Source organism: Solanum dulcamara, chromosome 5, assembly GCF_947179165.1.
Source record: "Solanum dulcamara chromosome 5, daSolDulc1.2, whole genome shotgun sequence".
Lineage (NCBI taxonomy): Eukaryota > Viridiplantae > Streptophyta > Magnoliopsida > Solanales > Solanaceae > Solanum > Solanum dulcamara.
In genome coordinates, this window is record NC_077241.1 from 54,273,143 (window position 1) to 54,295,666 (window position 22,524).

Genomic DNA, 22,524 nt, shown 5'->3' on the forward strand with positions numbered 1-22,524 from the left:
TTTATAGTTTATTTTTTAAAAAACAAATACTTAAAAATATTTTTTTATTTATCTAAATACTAAAAATGTGTTTAAAACATTTAAAATAAAAATCAATCTAAATAAGCTTTTATGGTATTAAAACCTACATAAAATAGTAATAAATATATTTTTAATAATTTTTTTTGTAAGAAATACACAAATTAACATGAATATGAAAAGGAAGGAGTACAGTAAAAACATGTGTGAGAGAGATCTTAAGAGCAGTAAATTTGTAGATTGTTTGTCTGCTTCTTTTTGATGTTATGTTCACCTTTTCGTAAAACAGGTCGTTCCTTTCTAGGGTCAAACCCAAAAGAGCTTGGGCCTGGCCCCATCCCATTCTTGTAATTTCAAACAAAACTAGTGTCATTTTTCATTCCCATTCCCCCACTTCAAAGCGGGAAAACTAAAACACAGACACGACCAAAGTGTCCTGTTCTTTTTTTTTGTTTTGAATTTCAAACCCCAACGGCTCTTTGCACAATGCAGTCAGCCACGGCCCACCACTACACCCACGTATCCCATATCTCAAAAACTCCCCATTAAAAGTTGCAATCTTTTTATGTTTTCAAGTCATTTTGAAAGGACTGTGTTTTCTTTTTCCCTTCAAAGTGAAGCATTAGTTTGGGTAGTTAATATAAACTCTATTTCTGCTTTTACTCTCTTTGACTTCTCCAAAGGTGAAAGCTTTCTTGTCTAAAACCAAAAACCAAGAACCAAAAAAAAACAAAATGGCTGCTTCTGGAAAATGGGTGAAGGCATTGATAGGATTCAAGAAATCTGAAAAAGAGGATCATGTAAGTAGCTTAAAAAATTGAATCTTTTTGTGGTTCTTGCTTACCATTTTTTTTTGTTGAATTTGTGTATATGTTTGTTGTTTAGGAGAAGAAGGTAAAGAAATGGAAGCTATGGAGGAGTGATGTTGGAGGAAGGAAGGGTTTGAAGCAGAGAAATGGTGTGGGGTCAGAAGGGTCTGATTGTTCATCAGTGAACAATGATGCTTATACAGCTGCTGTAGCCACTGTGGTAAGAGCTCCTCCCAAAGATTTCAAGGCTGTTAGGGAAGAATGGGCTGCAATCAGGATTCAAACTGCATTTCGTGGATTCTTGGTAGATATTCCCTTTAGCTTTCTTGTTTCACCTTTTGTTGCTCTCTGCACTTGACATTTGCTTCTTCTGGTCAACTAGTTTTATCAAAATGTAATTAGGTATTTTGCTCCCATACCTTAGCTCCCATTTGACCATAGATTTTGGGGTTGCGGAAATTGTTTATTAGTTAAGTTTTGTCGGTGTTCCAAAAGCTAGCCCACACCAGTTTTTGGGTGAAATTTCAATGACACACAAAACTTCAATTTTTTCCAAGTGAAATGCACGTCCAAACACAACTTGAAAAACTCTTTTTATTTCAAGTTTCAACTAATCTATGGTCAAACATTAGCTTAGAATCTTGATGGCCTGTTCTAGACATGATTGTGTTGATGTTCCGAGGTATCTTCTAATTCACTATTTACTGTCCTGGTTCGAGTTAACTAGGAATATGCTGAAGAGGTATCAGTGGGGAGATCTTTGTAACACAATTATAATTCTTTCACTTGAACAACATATATGTATGATTCACAGACTTATATTAAGTTAAACTAGTAGTAGACCAGGAGCGGCTCTCAAGCAGATTAATGGCTAAAGTCAAAATCAAAGAAAGGCTTAAACTTAAATTGTATAGTTGATTTCTTCTAATTTTTTTTTTTTTTCAATTGATATATAACCATTCTCATTCTAAATTATCTTTCGTAAGACATAATCAAATATGTCAAGTTTCTTTTAATAATTCTTTATAACCTATTGTTGTTAAAAAAATGGGCCCGCAAATTTGGGGGCCTTTTTTCAACACTGTTGAGCCGCCCCTGCAGTAGGCTCAGAGAATTTGTCTACTGTCTTTTCTTCAGGTGAGCATGAACTATGAATGACAACATCTTTTAGTTAATGGTTTTCTAGCCTAGAATACATGTTTCAACACGCATTGTTTACAGAAATGTCTCTCTCTGCTGATAAGATTTAACATTTATCTTGAATAATGATATGATTGATCTGTTTTAGAATTCTATGCTCCTCCATATTGATCTTGATTTTGATGTGTCTAATCGACATTTTAGGCAAGAAGAGCATTTAGGGCCTTGAAAGGATTGGTAAGGCTTCAAGCTCTTGTTCGGGGCAGACAAGTAAGAAAGCAGGCTGCGGTGACTCTTAGGTGTATGCAAGCTCTGGTTCGAGTACAAGCCCGGGTTAGAGCTCGTCGTGTCCGTATGTCCGTCGAGGGGCAGGCTGTACAGAAGATACTAGAGGAACACCGTGGCAAACTTGATCCCTTGAAAGAAGCTGAGGTAGAAATCTTTCTTATTTTGGTTAAAGATTTTTCAAGTACTGGTTAAATTTCCTAAACACATTTCTTCTTTTCTGAATTTTATCAGGAAGGATGGTGTGACAGTAAAGGGACTCTTGAAGAGGTCAAAACAAAGATACACATGAGGCAAGAGGGAGTCTTAAAGAGAGAAAGAGCTCTTGCATACTCTCAAGCTCAAAAGGTAAATAGTGGAGTGACTATTTAGGAACAAACAAATTTGACCTTGTAGTAATTGATTGATTAGATGCTTTATGAACTATTGCAGCAGTCTAAATCAAGCCAGAATTTCGATACTCGAACCACTATCTCGGTTCCATCTCTCAGAAGTCTTGATTACGATAAGAGTAACTGTGGATGGAGTTGGTTAGAACGTTGGATGGCAGCAAGGCCGTGGGAGAACAGATTGATGGAACAAGCATATACTGATTCTTTGGAGACCACACCAAAGTCCAAGGCTTGCTTAGAGACTCTCAAGGATAATGACAAAACAACATCTGAACCATGCTCTGTCAAAGTGAAAAAGAACAATGTCACCAAAAGGATATCAGCTAAACCTCCATTGGTGGGGCATACTACTCGTTCTTCTTCAAGCCCAAGTTCCGAATTTAGATATGATGAGAGTTCAGCAGCATCCTCTTCATTCTGCACATCAACAACACTGATATCTGGATACACGATGTTGGCATCTGATAGAACTGAAGATAGCAATGGTGGTCGACCAAATTACATGAGCCTAACTGAGTCAACCAAGGCCAAGCAGAGAAATCTGAGAATGCTTAGACAGTCCATGGATGAGTTCCAATTTCTTAAGCTCAATAATGGTGACTCAAAGAGTTGTGCTGGCTATGATCCTTCAGTCAATTTCTCAAGGCCTCTCTGTCTTCCCACTAGAATTGATAGATTTCTCTAGATTAGGGGACAAACAGAATTGTGTCTTTGCGTAATAATAGAATGACTAGGTTAAGGATAACAAATACAACAGCTTCTTGTTGTAAATTTTTTTTTCAGAAAGCTGGTAGGTATGTTTCATTTGTTCTGGACTTGGTTTGCAGTTGTCATTTGTAGAAAGTATGTTATTATGTAGATCATTCGCTCTATTGTCATAAATTTACTGAGATAAGTTGATCATGTCTTGACTGCGCGACTAAGTATGAAATTTGCTAGAAACCAGAACCATTACTGAGATAAGTTGATCACATCTTTTTTATGTCATAAAATAGAGTTACATGTGAAGTTGCATTTGAAATAGTGGAAGTTACAAGTATGTTTTCTAATTCTGTTTCACTGGTGGGACGGGATTCAGGTTTGACACAAGGTTGAGCTATCACCATTTCTCGTCTCTTGTAGTATCATTGCGCATGATGGCTCGAACCTTGACACCATGCTTATAGTTCAGAACTATGCCATATTCAAGTTCCAATGGGCTTTCCATGAGGGGAGAGTGTCGAAAAATGTACTTGCGATACAAATGAATCAGTGTCAATTTGATTTCCTGTATGGAGAATTTCTGTCCTATGCACGCTCGAGGCCCTATTCCAAATGGAATATTTGCATAAGGATGCCTTTGTTTTTCCTCTGCACAGTTTGGATCAAACCTCTCTGGTTTAAATTTCTCTGGTTCAGGGAAGTTCTTTGGGTCCTTAGCAAGAACTCCAAGAGCCAACCAAACCCATGTTCCCTGCTTAATCATAACAAATAATGTTAAGAGTACTAAACTGGAGCTAGATTTGATTAGAACCAATTCCTTCCCTCCCCCATGGTTTCCGAGGCGGGGGCCCAATCCATGGAAATCTTCCTCAGGGAAGAGTAAAAAGATGAGCTTTATAGGAAAAACAGATATTAACCTTAGGAAGTTTATAGCCTCCAATCTCCACTTCAGCTGATGTTTCTCGGGCAACTAAGGGCGAGACAATGTAACACCTCATTGCTTCTTTGATTACCTAAATTTAATAAGCGGTTAGAAGAAGAACAAGAATGGTTTAATATACTAGTTCTCATTCTCTTTTTTTTTTTTTTTTTCTATTTTTAGTTTATAAGAACTTCTTAGAAGATCAAGATATATATAAAAAAAAATTGGCATTTACCTGATCGAGGTACGGGAATTTCTGCTGAAGATCGTTGGCAGTGGTTATGTGATCATCAGGGCCAAAAGCATCTATCTCAGCAAGCAACTTCTGCTCAACTTCTGGATGGCAAGCAACCAGATAGATGATAGAAGACAAAGTAAAGGATGTCGTTGCAGAACCCGCCAGCAAGTGCTCATAAGTTACAGCACTGATATAATCTGAGGTGAAAACATTCTTAGCTAACTTCTCTGACTCCCTTGCCTGCAGTATAAGCGACAAGAAGTCTTTGGAGCTACGATCTTTTTCCTCCGTCCTCTTTGCCACTATCTCATCCAGCCTACTGCTTAAATTCATATTTGTTCTTTCCACTTTCCAGTCCATAGTGCCCGGGATTCTTTTGAGAACTTGGCGAAATGGCTCTTGAAGAATGGGAACAAGCAAGCCCAGTATGATTGAAACAGAACCTGATAAGTCCATTTTGAGTTGTGTTGTGGAGTAAATGTGCTGCTTGATGAATTCCTGTACTTGACTATCATCTTGATGATGGTTCATTTTGTCTGATATTGGTTTGGAGAGTCCAAAATCGACACCAAAAGAAGCCTGTCCAATTACATCAGTTGCTAACTTGAGAGAGAGATCAGAGAATGTGAAATCTCCCTCAGAATCAAGATTTTTAGTTGCAGACTCGATATACGATTGCATGATTGGCACTAACTTAGCAAGGTAAGATGGCTGGTAAACTGATAGAATAGTGTTTCTCATTGTTGACCATCTTGAGTCCCTATAACAAAAACACAACTTTACTTCTCTTGTAGTGGAATAGTAAAATTTCCATTATGCAAAATTGTCTCTACTTTATACCTAGTAAAAAATAGGCCTTTCTGATGAAGAGGAGATGCTGCAATAGGAGATGGGATGCTTCTATTTGGTATGTCCTTGAATTTCTTAATCCCAACTTCTCTGCATAGCTCTGCATCAGCTACAATAACTAGTGGCTGTCTGCCCATGTGAAATCTGTACCACAAAGGTAAAAACTTGAATGAATAGTCAGATTTTTAAGTGAAATGAAAGAATATGAATGATAACCTGAAGATAGGACCATATTGTTTGGCCAAGACAGAGAAGACATCAGGGCCATATTTAGCCATCAAAGGGAGGTGTCCTACAAGGGGAAAACCTGGAGGACCAGGTACTTTTCTCACACACCAATAAGGTCCATACAAATACACCAAAACACAAGCTAGTACAATGAATATGGTTGAGGCTATGGGTAACCATATTGATTCTTGAATTGCTGAGCTTAGTAACATCCTTTTTGTTTATTTGGTGGAGAAGGAGAGATCAAATTAGTGGACGTTTAACTATCTATCTATCTAGGGAATCTTGAAATTAATGGAGTATAGCCGGCCTAGTTTTGTTGATTTATGATCAAATCATATCATGAGTTGTTGGTATTTGTTATTAATGATGGCTATGCTTAAATGGTGGGGTCCTCTCTAAATATTTTTGCTTCCTTTTTTTCTCTTTTCCACTGATATATTGATGTTACAGATTGCACTTGGAATGGCAGGTAAATGAAGGAAAATAATAGAGACATTGCCTAATGCATAATACAAAATGTCAAACTATTATTTGGATTGATACAGATATAGAATAAATCTATTCTTGTGTAGACGAGCAGAGGTAGAGATTCTCAAAACACAATGTTTGGAGTGATGCTTTAATATTCTCCTTGTCCTTTTTTGAGTGTAGTTAGAAGCCAGTGAGCCAATTTGGTAAACAATAAGGACTCAAATGAGAAATTTTTATTATAGGATTCAAAAGGTGATCTTATCTATATAATGTAATTTTTCGATAAAGATATTCGTTCCATCCTTGATTTGAGATTAATTGACCTCAGCTGCTCCACTAGGTTTTGTCTGCATCTTGTCACTTAAACACTAGTTTTGGCACTTAAGCTGCTTTGGTCCAACTAGTAGAACCATACACTAGTGGGACTGACCATAGGAAATTTAGCGGTTGTAAAATTTATTTGTCTTAAATGGCTTGTCAAGACTGATCACTATAGTTTGATTGTTTTTTCCTTCCTAATGCATCTTACCGAACAGCCCCTTAGATATTATGTATCAACTTCAAAAGATATATATTCAATTGGGTCCTTAAAAGGGAAGATTGAACAAGTAAAGAAACAATGGAATTACTGTTATCGCTACTGGGCAAGTGCAAAATAATACTCTACATGTAATAATATACTAAACAATTGTCACAGGAAATGTTCTTTCAATCCTGGGGGTTGTTTGTAATTTTTGGAATAATACATAAATATGCCCTTCAATTTTAAGTGTACATAAGTAGACACTTAAACTTGTATAAAATTGAATAAATAAACGCATGTCCTATGTGGCATAATACACGTAGAAAACCATATTAGGACACAAATTGTCTTGTAGAATGCATGTCTATTGTTCAACTTTATAAATTTAAATGCATACTTGTATATATCCAAAGTTAAAAGATATAAACTGAAATCAAATTAAAAGATATATTTACGTGTTATGCCATTATTTTATATTGGATCAATTTGTTTGGTCCTGTTTGATGCTTAGCAGAAGAGATAAATAATATTCGGACAAGACTGATTAGGATTCCCACTTTTCAAGTTTTGTCTGGACCCTAAAGTCAGATCTTCATGTTTTGATCCTGCTTGATATTGTTTTGATTATATTACACTGATATTTGTGCCTATATTTGGCATATTCTTTGATAAAGCATTTGCCCATATCAGAGGACTGCTGCTTTCTTTTACCTTTTCTTCTCAAGTTTATTAGAATAAAACCCTTATTGGGTCATGCCTTCCCTTTTTATGCCTTTTCTGATAACATAATTAACATCAACATGATTTATAAACGTTCAGATATTTCCTTGTTGCTCCCAATTGTACGCCAATGTACGATGTCATGCAAGCAATATAGTGATTCTAACATAATTGGATTATCGAATCGAAAGAACTTATGATTAAAGCTGAATTATCGAATCAAAAGAACTTATGATTAATATGTATTCACTTTCACCAAACCACAAATTAATGCGAGTGTACTTCAAGAATTTGATTTCTTTTTGTTTATAAACTACTATTGCAAAATTTAAGAACTAAACTAACTCATAGCGTTCGACTTTGAATTGGTTGTTTCACAATAATTAGGGAAATTTCAAGTCTATAGCGTACTAAGAATTCATGCTTCACATCTCTTTCATGAATTTCAGAAGGTTATCAAATTAATGATTTACATGGTTGATATTAGAATCATGATCTTTCGACCTCTAGCACCTACCCCAGTTACCTATCTAACTACATCATTGAGCGGGGATAAATAGAATCAGCTGTTGAAAATTTAGTTTTCATCTTGTTTCGTAACCAAGCACGGTGCCTAGTTATATCTCAATCCTAAACACAAATTAATTCAAGTGATATGCAAGAAAAGATCATTCTCCTCGTATTTCCCATTCTATCCCTCTATTCCTTTCTCGAGTTCAAAAGTAGAAAATATATTTATGTCAATGTGGCTAAGCATCAAAATACCAATTTAAGAACATAAAAATAATTTATATTATAACTAACTTCATCCCTAAAATCGATGTTCAACAGTCATTCATAATTACAGACCCAAAACAAAGGAATTTAGCTATTCATAATCCGATTCAGAACGTTTGAATGTTTAATAATCATATAAGAATTTCAAAGATGAAAATAATAGAAATAAACCCTAACTTAAAATCAAAAGAGTATCCTCTGAATTTGTGACAATTCTCCTTGTTGTGACCCTTTAGATCACATTGCAAATTCAAATTTCTCTTCATCCTTATGCTATTGTTTATAATAAAATTTGGCATAGCATGGGTTGAAGACTCTCCCTCTTTATATTTAAGTTGTGAAACATATTTAAGTATGTTCTCTAAACTAGAATTTGACTCTCGGACTGATTATTTTCGTCTGATTTTTATTCAATCGTTTCGCACTAACACTTGTGTAACAAGTGTACCAAGGATACAAATATCAGGTATGTTTTCCTTGGAAACAACCTTTTCTTCTTGTTCTTATATGATAGACAACACAAATATTGTGGCTAGACGTACCTGAATCTAATTTCTCCAAAAAATTATTGAAGAGAAATTCATGCGCTAATAACAAAGTTAGCACAATGAGGAGACTAACTTTTCACAAATTAGCAGATTTCTAGTTTTGATCAAACCTGTAAGAATTTAGCAGATTGTGTACATAAACAAAATAATATGAAATTCTATTAATTATTAGGATTATGGAACTGAATGATTTTCAGATAAATCTATTAATACAAGAATTTATTCAAGAAATATATCCGAATTAGCCATAAAATCTTGACTTGAATTGAGCGGAAGTCTTTTTTTTTTCTTGACAAAATATGTCCCTTTTCTCTCTCTTTTTCTTTACTGATTTCTTTCAGAATAGTGTTGATGAAAAGTGTATATTCTTCAGTTTTTAAAGGCAGAGAGAAGAGCAATTATTTTCTATCTCACTCTCCATCAAATTAGATGGAGAGTTATAACTAAAATTAACTCCTGATATTTCCACTCTCCATTAAAGTAGGTGGGGGAGTTATACATTCCCACTCTCCATAAAAGCAGGTAGTGGGGAGTTTTAATCGGAATAAACTTCCACCACTTATCCAATTAGAATTTAGTTAGTAATTAAATATTAAACGAAAATAATGTTAATGTGAGCTATAAAACTAACACATGTGGTCCATAAAACTAACAAAACAAGTAACAGAAAGCATATGTTGCCAGTGAACAAAAAAAGTTTTCTACTTTTGAACCCAAATTAAACTCTTGTTAATTTTGCTACTCTTATCTCTGATTAAATTTATCGTTGTGTAATAATGTCTTACCATTCTTATAGGTTCATCATTCAAAATATTGATGTTTTGTTATTATGTAATGACGAAAATAATATAATATATTCAAACATTATATTCATAATTATTCATCTCTTGTCGAGGTAGTAATAACGTTGAAGCTCCATTCACAACGCTTCTAGTTAGCTTCTTTGTTATCCATTGATCTTCTTCTCCTGCCACCGCCTGCCGTATAATTAAAGGTTTATTCATCGATTCTTTTGTTAGCTTGATTTTATTGAGGGGGATGAATTTCTCTTCCCCCAATTCCTGTAACAACAATCTATTGGGAACACAATTACTCGATGCGTTTACCTCCCTACTTGATGAAGAAGAAATAGAAAAATCTTGACTATTAATGGATCATTGGAGAGTTGTTATAGTTAGAGGGCGAGTATTGTTTGTAATTGGTTTTGAAGTTTTCAGAAACTTTGTAAAAAGAGTCAAAAAAGGTAAATTTGCATCGTCATTGCCTCCATCTTTAGAAGAGAAATCAATAGTAGTACTAGAAGATGATTGATGAGGAGGAGACTAGATAATTGGTTCGCCATCTATAAATCTGTCTTCTGAAAATGGTGGAGATAGAGACAACATTAGAAGTTTTTGAGAAAATTGATCAATTACATTATTACCGTCTTCCATTGCTTAAAGGGGATGTGAGTAAACATTTTGAATATGAACAACAGAGGCTGTAATGAGCCTTTTATTGATTTGAATTCTCCCTCAAATTGGGATTCAAGTGTTGATGTCACGACCCAACCCCGTAGGCCGTGACGGGTGTCCGAACTGGACACTTGCGTATACTCCTACTAACTATAAGTAAACTTGTCCCCTGTTTGAGTCATAATGTATCAACAGGTACGATAACATATAAGCCGACGAGGCCATCGCAATATATAGGGACAACTGTACACACATACATATACAACCCACATATATGTCCACCGATTTCTAAGAGAAAGAACAATAACATAAGGCGGGACAGGGCCTCTGCGTATCCCTGAATGAATAAATGTATACATAGGAGGACCGGTACCAACAAGCTAGGCTCTAGAACAGTGGAGCACTCCCAACATAGCTGAGTGGAAATCCTAAGCTAACGGATCTCCAAAATGCATACCTGTACCTGCCAGCATAAAACGCAGCCCCCCGAAGAAAGGGAGTCAATACAATACATGTACTAAGTATATAAAGCATAAAACATCATAATTAAGACAACATCTGAAATATGGATGCAGGAAAACAAGTATAATAGTTAACAATTACTATGCCTACACCTTATGAAATGAGGGCATGCACATCCTCCTCATATACTGTACTCGGCCCACTGTGGGGCTCGGTGTTATCATATCATTATATACGGCATCATGCCATCATATACGGTATCATCTCATATGTTACCAATACATCATTATATTTTCACATGCATGCCTATCTATCATATCCGGCCCTTTAGTAAGGGATTCGATGAAAGAGTAGTGTACATATCGTATCGCACTCGGCCCATTATGGGACTCGGTGCTATTATCACATAGTAAAATATACCGAAAAATGTTCAGCCTGATCTATAATTTAAAACAATGCCGAGGAACGTACAGTCCAATCTATATTTTTATCATATCATCATATATATATATCCAGTCTGGGACTCGGTGAATTAAATCATCACATACGACGTCATCGTATGCTTCACTTCATCATATACGACATTTCATCATCGTATACTTCATACATATGTATATATCCGGCCCGAGACTCAATGAAAGAGTAGTAAAGTTGTGCACGATAATGTTTCCGGCCCCTATATGGGACTCGAAGGAAGATGGGCTACAGCGTGCACGAGTAGAGTAGTGAGAAACCATATGCAACTTAAATCATCATCCAAGACTCAATGAAACAGTCAAGTGAACCGTCACTTGAAGACCAGAGTAATAATCATCTTGAGTACCTTCTAAACATCGTTAGGGATCATGTCAACTGGAGTCTCAGGAATCATAGACGTGTATCGAGACAAAGCTAAACAACTTATGGAATTGGAGACGTTTGTCATCGTAGAGACCTTAGGAATAAGAGATTATGCATTCAATTACTCTTCATCAAATAGGAGACTCGAGGGTCGTAGTTCAACTACTTTCAGAACTTCAACAATCAAAAGTAGATAATGGTCACGAGTTGTACTCGGAGCTCATAAATGAAATTATCCTCAAAGCGTATTTCACATTTCATAACATTTAAAGGTGAGTAAGGATCATGTTTAGGACTAGTGAATGGAATTACCCCAACGCTCATATTATTTATCACTTACATCTAATACACGCCAAAAGAAAGAAGGGACAACTTTACATACCTATGCTAAAACCATGCCAAGAGAAAGAAGGTAGCTTTATATCCTTCTTATGGATTACCCTTAACCACGTTTGCCTCATCGTATTTTAAAACTATTTAACATGAAAGAAATACTAAGGTTAATAACCCTCCACTTTACAATTTCCAACTCTACAACCAAGTAACCATAGGAATCGTTTCCTTATCCATTTCCCCCGACTAGTTTATTACTAGTTCCGAAGTTATCGGAAATCGGGCAGCATCTTTCCTGTAACTTTCCCTATATAACTGCTAATCTTAGAAGATATATTACCAAAAACAACCAGTAGCTATATATACAATAAAATCACTTCAACATTACTCAATACAACTCCAAACAACTAGCTCAAAACTACGATATCAAAATAGAGTTTTTTAACCTTTATTTTGTAAAATGTTTAACAATACGAAATGAAGGGTAGTGTGGATGAAAACCACAGTAACCACACCCATTTTAGAACACTTGTCATCCCTATAACACACCACCCAACCAGCTGCAACCGCTGCACCACAATCACAACACACTACTCGACTTCGATTTGACTATAACAACTTCAATTTAGTTTGTTTCTGACATCAAGCATACTTATACAATTTTTCCACTTTAAACCTCATTTAAGACATGTATTATACTAAATAACAACATCATAAGCTCTTATTTGAAAAGGAAAGCCTTACCTTGCCTGAAACTCGCCAAAACTTGCCAAAACTCGCTCAGAAGTTCTCCTTGCGTGACTGAAACTTCGTGGCTGTTTGTTATCCATTTGGTGCTGGTACAAACCATAAATTTACATTACTAAAACCTTCATACCATCATGGTATAACCTAGATAATTAATTCACGGAACGAAATCGGAAAACCTACCTTTTTTTGCTCCGAATCCGTGGCTCTCTCTCTCTAGCTCAAGGTTTCTCTTCTCTTCTCTTTTTTTCTAGAAATTTCCTTGGATAAGAATGAATTCTTTTGGATAAAGATGACCATAATTCCTATATATAGGCCACCTTAGGGGGCGACACATGTCATCCCTTAAGTGGTGACATGTGTCAAGCTCTTATAGGGCCAACGCACTACATCTCCAACCATGGGATGCCACATGGCAGGTGGGGGCCCACCACCATGCTTTAGATGCTGCCACATGGCACTTCCAGATGCTTCCACGTGTCACTCTCTCTTGCTTCCATGTGTCACCTTCTTTTCCTCCTCGTGGGTTCATAATCTCATCTTACTTTACAAACCTATGTAATCCTTGCTACGTAAGATTGGTATGAACTCGAGTAGCTTAAGAATGTAAGATTTTCAAGTTGGTAGCTTACGTAAGTAGGTCGAGTCCTAAGACTCATTACTTGGTCTCCAATTTCTTCCAAATTCTTACAACCCTATTTCTAATCTTTTCTATTATGGGGTATCTTATTCTCTCTTCTTTAGAGTTATTTGATAGCGTTATAGATTATCTGGCTCACATGGTAACTTTCAAGAAGCTCAAGAAGCTTTAAGAAGCTCAAAGAAACTTAAGAACCCTTCCAGAAACTTAAGAACCTTTCAAGGCTTAAGAAGCTTAAGAAGCGTTCCAAGGTACAAAAGTACAGGGTATAACATCCTTCCCCCCTTTAGAATATTTGTCCTCAAATGTGAACCAAAAACCATCCTCAAGATCTTATACAGACTGTATGGAGAGTTTCTCTGTTCCACTGCAATAACATATACTTTCATCAAGCACTTAATATCAGAGTTCTAAAGGTTGGGATTACCTGTAGACGTAAGGCATAGGTATGGGTACTTATGTTTCATTTCCTTTCTAGCTTCCCAGGTCACTTCTTCACGATTTTCATTTCGCCTCAACACCTTGATGGAACTACGTCCTTAACTCACAACTTCTTACTCCGCTGATCCAGGATGGTGATAGGTTGCTTCTTATTAGTTCAGATTCTTCATGGTCCTTTGCTCATATTTGGCTCAAATTTTCCTGTTGCATGTTATATTGAAATTCTTGCAATAATGTGCGAAGGCACTCACCTTAGTCCCAAGATTTACCTTAGCGTCTTTTTGCTAGTCTTTAGGTTCCGCCTTGCCCTCTCCTTTTTTATCTTACAACCGGTATTAGGGTAGATCTTTAGTTCAACCTTGACCATGTCCTTTTGTGTCATTTGATCTAACTTCTCTTTGTATTTCTCTGTAATGTATCCAAAATATCATAACCCCCTTTTCATCATGTACTCCTCCGCTTGGTCTTATGTTGTATATATATATTTGTTGGTTGCACAACTACTTTTATACCACCGGTATGAGGTAGACATAATCTTTTCATTTCCTGGTCCATCTTGCTTTACATATCGCCTTCACACTAGAACTTGCTCGCGCTGGCGCTATTCTGTCCTACCCTTTTTCCTTTCTTTAGGTACTTCTTGGTCTCCTCATTTCCTACCATAGGAGATTTTCTTTTCTTTCTCCTTTCCACTTGTATATCACATCTCAGCGGCTAACAACTCTGTTTCTATATCTTAATCTTTACTCAACCATGGCCTTGCTACCCTTTACACGGTCCTTAGATTGCTTAGTCTTACTCTCTTATTATATTCACCCCTTTTTGTATGCACCCATCCATTAGGGTCTCTGCTAATGGTTCTCCGCACGGTCTCATATATCATGGCTTCTATCCATTTATTGCTGGCCTTCAGCCCTTGCTAACTCGTGCCCGTATGGGATCTCACTTAAAGTTTAAGTGTTCCCGTTAACATATGATAGTGTCAGTTGACTTCATCTCACACTTGTATTTCTCCTATCCACTTCTCCCCTTTAGGGTGTACCCATGTCATCCTCTGTTTATTTTCAACTGTTCATACGCATATGATTCTGTTCCAACACATTTGACATACTGCACCATATCTACACCTTCTGTTAGATCATCTATACTTTAGGTTGCCCCCAGTAAGAAGCTTTAATACAACCATGGGGTGCTTAGAATTCTCGATAATTAGTAACCAATCTAGTCGAAGTACTAGTACTCGATTCATATAATTAATGTAGTAGTTTATCCGGAGCCACATTCGTGTCTTCCCTACCAATGATTAGCTAGTGCCCCTAATCGTTTCAACTTCTCCATTCAGAAGTACTTGTACTCCAATGACCCATTTTTCTAGCTCTGCTATAACACTATATTCATCCCAATGGATACCACTTGTTCCTCTTAATGGACTCGCAACGCATTAATTGTTTTGCAGAGCTACCCTCCTCATCCTTGAGGGGTCTTTATATTTGCCATGGCGGAGTCACATATCCACAATACTTCCTTATATCTCATAAGCATTTATCCTTGTTGGGTACCTGAGGTTAACTTCCAATTCTTCTCAGTCCCATATTAATATTACTTTAATACTGGTCTTATCTTCTCGCCTTTTCATACTACACCTTCAGTTCGTAGCAATCTATTCCCATTTTTGTCCAACACTCATACTTAATTGATCATGTCTATCTTAAGTGCTCCCTGTAGTAGTCCTTCTACCCTTAGTCCATGGCTATTTTTGTGCCCAAGGAGTTTCATGTTACCCCTATATCCTTGGAAAACATTATTCCTTGTTATCACCGACCCCTCTGAATCCTTTTAGTATGTTATCCAATATATAAAGCACATGATTCTGGACAACCCATAAGTTCATATCTTCCATCCACCAATTATTTTAGTCGCTTAATAACCATAAAAGGTTACCATGAGGCATCCTCTAACCACTACCAGAAGGAAATTAAAATCCAATAAGCACCACAATACCGTTTAGTGCCTAACTCGTATGGTTTCCCTCCAGGTTTATTCTTGAGTTTGAACAACTTATCTAGTTCACCACTAATGGTTGAGGGTTCTGTACTTTCCCACCAAAATGAAACCCAATTGCTGGACACCTTGCCCTTCAATATGAGTTTTCCTCCGACATAAAACTTCCTAAGTAAACATGGACCCCCCTTACCAACAACACGGAGGGTACCCCTACAACTTTAGTTCATCATAATAGGGGTACTCGGTATTGACTTCCAAGCTGTATGATAAGCTTATAGTTCATTCCTTTTTTTTATTCTAGAAAATTTCGGCAGAGTTTCCTCTATATTCCTTACTATCCCAAACCTGCACTCAGGAAATACCAATAATGCCATGTAAGGCCAACATATATATACATCCATATCATACCATATCATATCCACAATGCCTCACAGGGCTAATATATACATACGTTTATAGCATCTCATATCATAGTCGCACAGGGCTTCCTACCCTAAGCCAAAACAAAAAATGACAACTTGCCCCATGTGTACCCTAGGGCCTTCTCTGCACCCTTCTACTGTCTAGAGCTGGTCTCTTCATTTTCCACCACAGCCTGTACCCACCTGCAAGAAAGGAAGTAAAAAACAAGCTTCTTTTATAGGTATGGCCGCACACATAGTAGTCTGCTAGGGAGGGATTATCTTGATAGACAGATCTATCGCATGATCTAAGACAAGAAACAAAGGTAACATCCTGAATGTTCTATAGCCTCCTGTTTATAGATGTGGTACATAACATACCGATAAACAAGACTATACTAGACATGGTCTGCGGACATTCTAAGAAAGGACCGCTCTAATACCACTTCTGTCACGACTAAATCCCATAGGCCGTGATGGGTGCCTGAACTGGACACTCGGTATACCCCTGCTAACTATAAGTAAACCTGTCTCCTGTTTGAGTCATAATGTATCAACAGGCACGATAATATATAAGCCGATGAGGCCATCATAACATATAGGGACAACTATACACACATACATATATAACCCACATATATGTTCACCGACCTCTAAGATCAAGAACAGTAATATAAGGAGGGACAGGGCCTCCGTCGTACCCCTAAACAAATAAATATATACATAGGAGGATCGGTACCAATAAGCTAGGCTCCAGAATAGTGGAGCACTCCCAACATAGCTGAGTGGAAATCCTAAGCTGACGGATCTCCAAAATACGTACCTATACCTACGGGCATGAAATGCAGCCCTCCGAATAAAAGGGATCAATACGATACATGTACTGAGTATATAAAGCATAAAATATCATAATTGAGGCAACAGCTGAAATAGAGATGCAGGAAAACAAGTATAACAGTTAATAATTACTATGCCTGCACCTTATGAAACGAGGGCATGTATATCCTCTTCATATACCGTACTCGGCCCACTGTGGGGCTCGGTGTTATCATATCATCGTATATGGCATCATGCCATCATATACGACATCACCTCATATATTACCAATACATCATTATGTTTTCACATGCATGCCTATCTATCATATCCAGCCCTTTAGTGAGGGATTCGATGAAAGAGTAGTGTACATATCGTACTGCACCTGGCCTATTATGGGACTCGGTGCTATTATCACATAGTAAAATATGCCGAGGAATATTCAGCCCGATCCATAATTTAAAATAATGTCGAGGAATATACAGTCCGATCCATATTTTCATCATATCATCGTATATATATATCCAGCCTGGGACTCATGAATAATATCATCACATACGGAGTCATCATATGCTTCACTTCATCATATACAATATTTCATCATCGTATACTTCATATATATATATATATATATCCAGCCTGAGACTCGGTGAAGAAGTAGTAAAGTTATGCACGATAACGTTCCCGGCCCTTATATGGGACTTGGAGGAAGATGGGCTATAGTGTACACGAGTAAAGTAGTGAGAAACCATATGCAACTTAAATCATCTTCCAAGACTCAATGAAATAGTCAAGTGAACCGTCACTTGAAGACCAGAGTAGTAATCATCTTGAGTACCTTCTAAACATCATTAGGGATCATGTCAACTAGAGTCTCAGGAATCGTCGACGTGTATCAAGACAAAGCTAAATAGCTTATGGAATTATAGACGTTTGTCATCGTATAGACCTTAGAAATAGGAGCTTATGCATTCAATTACTTTTCATCAAATAGGAGACTCGAGGGTCATAGTTCAACTACTTTGAGAACTTCAACATTCAGAAGTGGATAATGGTCACGAGTTGTACTCGGGGCTCATAAATGAAATTATCCTCAAAACGTATTTCATATTTCATAACATTTAAAGGTGAGTAAGGATCATGTTCAGGACTAGTGAATTGAATTATCCCAATGCTCATATTATTCATCACTTACATCTAAGACATGCCAAAAGAAAGAAGGGACAACTTTACATACCTATGCCAAAAACATGCCAAGAGAAAGAAGGTAGCTTCACATACTTATGCCAAAAATATGCCAAGAGAAAGAAGGTAGCTTCACATACTTCTTATGGATTACCCTTAACCACGTTCGCCTCATCGTCTTTTGAACCTATTTAACATGAAAGAAATACTAAGGTTAATAACCCTCCACTTTCTAATTTCCAACTCTACAACCAAGTATCCATAGGAATCGTTTCCTTATCCATTTCCCTTGACTAGTTTATTACTAGTTTTGAAGTTACAGGAAATCAGGTAGCATATCCCCTGTAACTTGCCCTATCCAACTGCTAATCTTAGAATCCATATTACCAAAAACAACCAGCAGCTATATATACAATCAAATCACTTCAACATTACTCAATACAACTCCAAACAACTAGCTCAAAACTACGATACCAAAATAGAGTTTTTTAACCTTTATTTTGTAAAACATTTAACAATACAAAATGGATGGTAGTGTGGCTCAAACCCAAAGTACCCACACACCTTTATAACACTTTCTATCCCTGCAACACGCCACACAACCAACTGCAACCGCAGCACCACAATCACAACACACTACTCAACTTCGATTTAACTATAACAACTTCAATTTAGTTTATTTCTAACGTCAAGCATCCTTATATAATTTTTCCACTTCCATCCTCATTTAAGACATTTATTATACTTCATAACAACATCATAAGCTCCGATTTGAAAGAGAAACCTTACCTTTCCTGAAATTTACCAAAACTTGCCGTAACTCACCTCAGAAGTTCTCCTAGTGCGGCTTAAACTGTGTGGTTGTTTGTTATCCTTCTGGTGCTGCTACAAACCATAAATTTACATTAATAACACCTTCATACCATAATGGTATAACCTATATAATTAATTCAAAGAATAAAATCGGAAAACTTACCTTTTTTTGCTCCAAATCTGTGGCTCTCTCTCTCTCTAGATCAAGATTTTTCTTCTCTTCTCTTTTTTTCTAGAAATTTCCTTGGATAAGAATGAATTCTTTTGGATAAAGATGACCATAAATCATATATATATCGGCCACCTTAGGGGGTGACACGTGTCATCCCCTAAGTGGTGACACGTGTCAAACCCTTATAGGGCCAACGCACTACATCTCCAACCATGGGATGCCACGTGGCAGGTGGGGCCCACTCCTATGCTTCAGCTGCTATCACGTGGCACTTCCAGATGCTTCCACATGGCATTCTCTCTTGTTACCATGTATCACCTTCTTTTCTTCCTCGTGGGTTCGTAATCTCATCTTACTTTACGAACCTATGTAATCCTTGCTACGTAAGCTTGGTATGAACTCAAGTAGCTTAAGAAAGTAAGATTTTCAAGTTGGTAGCTTACGTTAGTAGGTCGAGTCCTATGACTCATTACTTGGTCTCCAACTTCTTCCGAATTCTTACGACCCTATTTCTAATCTTCTCTATTATGGGGTATCTCATTCTCCCTTCCTTAGAGTTATTTTATAACCTTATAGATTATCCGGCTCACATGGTAACTTTTAAGAAGCTCAAGAAGCTTTAAGAAGCTCAAAGAAACTTAAGAACCCTTCCAGAAACTTAAGAACCTTTCAAGGCTTAAGAAGTGTTCCAAGGTATAAAAGTATGGGGTATAACAGTTGACACTTCATTTCAAACCAAAAAAGGAAAGGGAAGGGAAGAGTCATCCCGTGTAAATAATTTCTACGTCTATTATTAATAATTTGAGTTAAAAATTTAAATATTGTGTACATATAAATATATGACCCACTTAAATCACATATTATAATATAATTGCATATAAAATTTTCTAATAAATATTGATTTGTAACAATACCAAATCTTATCACTAAATATTTTTTTGTTAGTGTATATATATATATATATATATATATATATATATATATATATAAGGCCCCAAAAATTGAAAAGTTGGAAAGCAGAGTTTAAAATGGAAAACACTGAAAAATTCGCACTAGATAGGAACCATGAGACCCATCACGGTCCGTACTAATCTTCACAGGCCGTGGACAGGGGTCGTATAAGTGATAGGATCAGGGAAGAAGTTCGCAGGAGGAACCATGACTCGTGGTGAGCACCACGGACCATAGTCCTTTCCGTAGAGTTGACCCAGGGTCCCTAAAGTGTGGTAAGGACCACGACAGGGACCACGGTCCGTCGAGCCCCTTACGGACCATGGTGTCCTTTGTGGTGGCCACCCCTCTAGTCTAGCTCACTATCTTCACCATGATCGTCACCACGAACCGTGGGGAGCTTCACGGGCTATGGTGACCTCCTATCCAGAAGCTTATACCGTGTTTTAATGAGGGTTAATTTGTTTTTTTCCCACCTTTTTCCAACTTAACCCAATGCATTTTGGAACCAAACATCAGTCCCTTATCATACCAAATAGGATTTTCCCTCTTATTACACTTGAAACTTTTGAGAGAAAAGATTGAAGAGAAGAAAAAGGGCTAGAATTCGAGGTTTTCAAGTGAGGTTTTCAAATTTTGATGAGATAATATTTGTTTCAGGTATGTTAGGATAATCACAACGTTGGACTGAGTTCTTCGTCGTACCCTACATCTTCATTCAGTCAAGATTGAGTTTGAGTTTCTACCTTGTTAAATTGAGTTCTTTAGTTGTCTATGTATTTTGTGATGATTCCTATGATTTGAGTTCTTGAGTTGTTGTTCATGACTTCATTCACGTGAACCCTAGTAGAGTTGATGATCATCATAGTAACATGCATTGATTTTGAGTTGATGAGAATAATTTTCATGTGTTAAAGGAAGTATTATTTTAAATTGAGTCTATGCATATTTGATTGAGTTTTGAACGAGCACAAGTATTGAATGAAAATCAGTGGAGTATGAGTCGAGTTTGAGAAGTTTTTAAAATTTATATTATTTGAACATGAGTATGTTCAGTATAAATTATTGTTTTGAAATGGTGATTTAAAGAGATATGAATGAGTTTGAAAGTATGTTTTAAATGAAAAAGTATACGATTGAGATGAGATTGAGTTGGATGAGATCTAACGAGACTAGATGAGATGATTTGATTATAATGATTTGATTGAGGAATATAAGCATATTGAGCCTTTTGGGAGTTGTATTAAGCATTGATTTGGATAAGAGTAAATAAAAAGTTGAACTCCATAAATTATGTAGTAGTATAGGATAGAGGATATGCCTCTCTAGTCCCAAAAAGAGGACTTTAATTGATTGTGGATTCAATGAGGTTGATCGTCCTTTACCCTCGCAAGGTATTGGACAGCTGCGGTAATGAGAGTGTAAAGCATTTAATATATCTTCACTAGCTCATAAGTGATGGTTGTTAGTTAGAGGGACTCCCTAAAAATGAATAGTTTGATTTGGTTGAGTTGCATATTATTGAGTCTATTTTCAAAGCACTATTTATTTTTAATCTACATGCTTATTGAGTTGAGTCCTTTGAGTTGAGTAGAGTATTTTTAGAGTTGAGTCTTTGAGTTGAGTAGAGTATTTTTAGAGTTGGGTCCTTTGAGTTGAGTACATTATTTCCAAAGTTGAGTAGAGTATTTCCAGAGTTGAGTCCTTTAAGTTGAGTAGAGTATTTCTAGAGTTGAGTTGAGTATTTTTAGAGTTGAGTCTTTTGAGTTGATGTGAGTTAAGTAGCTCTGACTAAGTTCCTTCTTAGCTATTTTACATACTTGTACATTTTATGTATTGACGCTGTTTGACCTGCATTATTTTATGATGCATATACAGATGATAGAGGTCCTTAACAAGTGCATCATTGAAGACTAGACCCCGTTCAGGTTTTGGTGAGACTTCCTTGCATTCGGAGGACTTCATTTTTATTTCTTTGATTCGTCATTCTTTTGATAGTTATTTGAGGTAACCTTGGACTTGTCTTGGCACCTTCCTAGTATTGGGTTAGAGGCTTCATAGATAGAGTCGGAGTTGAGTTAGAATGGTTCTTTTTGAGTCTATTTTTAACACAAAATTTTATTGTTAAGTTTATGACATTGAGTTACTATACCTTGAGTATATATATATTGGAAGGGGAGCTTTGAAGTAACTGGTAAAGTTCCTGCCATATGACCAGGAGGTCACGGGTTCAAGCCTTGAAAATAGCCTTTGGCAGAAATGTAAGGTAAGGTTGCGTACAATAGACCCTTGTGGTCAGGCCCTTTCCTGGACCCCATGCATAGAAGGAGCTTTAGTGCATCGGAATGCCCTATATATATATATATATTGATGATGATGCTTGAGTTTCCCACTTAGGACTTTTTCCCTTAAGTTGAGTCTTCTGCTGAGTGATTGAATGAGTAATCAGACTAAGTGGTTCACTTGGAGCCAGCAATGGTATCCGAGTGCCGGCAGTGCCTAAGGTACCCTCTCAGGGCGTGGCAAATTTGATATTAGAGCATAAAGTTCAAGTGTTCTAGAGTGTCTATGAAGCCGTATCTATAGGATCTTATTTATGATTGTGAGGCCCCCACTTCTATAAATGAGGGACTATGAACA

The 22,524-nt window shown here is 36.8% G+C and overlaps 2 protein-coding genes and 1 pseudogene across 3 annotated transcripts; 1 reads left to right on the plus strand and 2 right to left on the minus strand.

The window, feature by feature from the left end:
- The first annotated feature begins 578 nt into the window (after positions 1–578).
- Positions 579–3,502, plus strand: LOC129889225 (protein IQ-DOMAIN 6). 2 transcript variants are annotated; one of them, XM_055964435.1, is made up of 5 exons: positions 579–818; positions 904–1,131; positions 2,172–2,399; positions 2,487–2,600; positions 2,688–3,502. In XM_055964435.1, the coding sequence occupies exons 1-5, from the start codon at positions 753–755 to the stop codon at positions 3,327–3,329; spliced, it is 1,278 nt and encodes a 425-aa protein (XP_055820410.1). In that variant the 5' UTR covers positions 579–752; the 3' UTR covers positions 3,330–3,502. The 2 variants fall into 2 exon arrangements, with proteins under 2 accessions (XP_055820410.1, XP_055820409.1); XM_055964434.1 differs by having other exon boundaries at positions 580–818; positions 2,685–3,502.
- A 97-nt stretch (positions 3,503–3,599) lies between these two features.
- On the minus strand, positions 3,600–6,077 carry LOC129889224 (cytochrome P450 711A1). Its single transcript, XM_055964433.1, has 5 exons — positions 5,572–6,077; positions 5,347–5,499; positions 4,504–5,266; positions 4,264–4,359; positions 3,600–4,097 (listed from the first exon to the last, which is right to left on the minus strand). The coding sequence occupies exons 1-5, from the start codon at positions 5,793–5,795 to the stop codon at positions 3,744–3,746; spliced, it is 1,590 nt and encodes a 529-aa protein (XP_055820408.1). The 5' UTR covers positions 5,796–6,077; the 3' UTR covers positions 3,600–3,743.
- Positions 6,078–9,482: 3,405 nt separating this feature from the next.
- LOC129890607 (uncharacterized) lies at positions 9,483–10,058 on the minus strand (annotated as a pseudogene).
- Positions 10,059–22,524: the final 12,466 nt, after the last annotated feature.

What these genes read in the sequence shown, in the direction of transcription:
- LOC129889225 (XM_055964434.1), top strand. Translation starts at nt 753, where the DNA reads ATGGCTGCTTCTGGAAAATGGGTGAAGGCATTGATAGGATTCAAGAAA. An exon ending in CTGCATTTCGTGGATTCTTG is followed by an intron (nt 1,132 to 2,171) that starts GTAGATATTCCC and finishes TCGACATTTTAG; the next exon opens with GCAAGAAGAGCATTTAGGGC. An exon ending in CATACTCTCAAGCTCAAAAG is followed by an intron (nt 2,601 to 2,684) that starts GTAAATAGTGGA and finishes GAACTATTGCAG; the next exon opens with CAGTCTAAATCAAGCCAGAA.
- LOC129889224 (XM_055964433.1), bottom strand. Translation starts at nt 5,795, where the DNA reads ATGTTACTAAGCTCAGCAATTCAAGAATCAATATGGTTACCCATAGCC. An exon ending in CAATATGGTCCTATCTTCAG is followed by an intron (nt 5,500 to 5,571) that starts GTTATCATTCAT and finishes TTTGTGGTACAG; the next exon opens with ATTTCACATGGGCAGACAGC. An exon ending in GAGGCTATAAACTTCCTAAG is followed by an intron (nt 4,098 to 4,263) that starts GTTAATATCTGT and finishes ATGATTAAGCAG; the next exon opens with GGAACATGGGTTTGGTTGGC.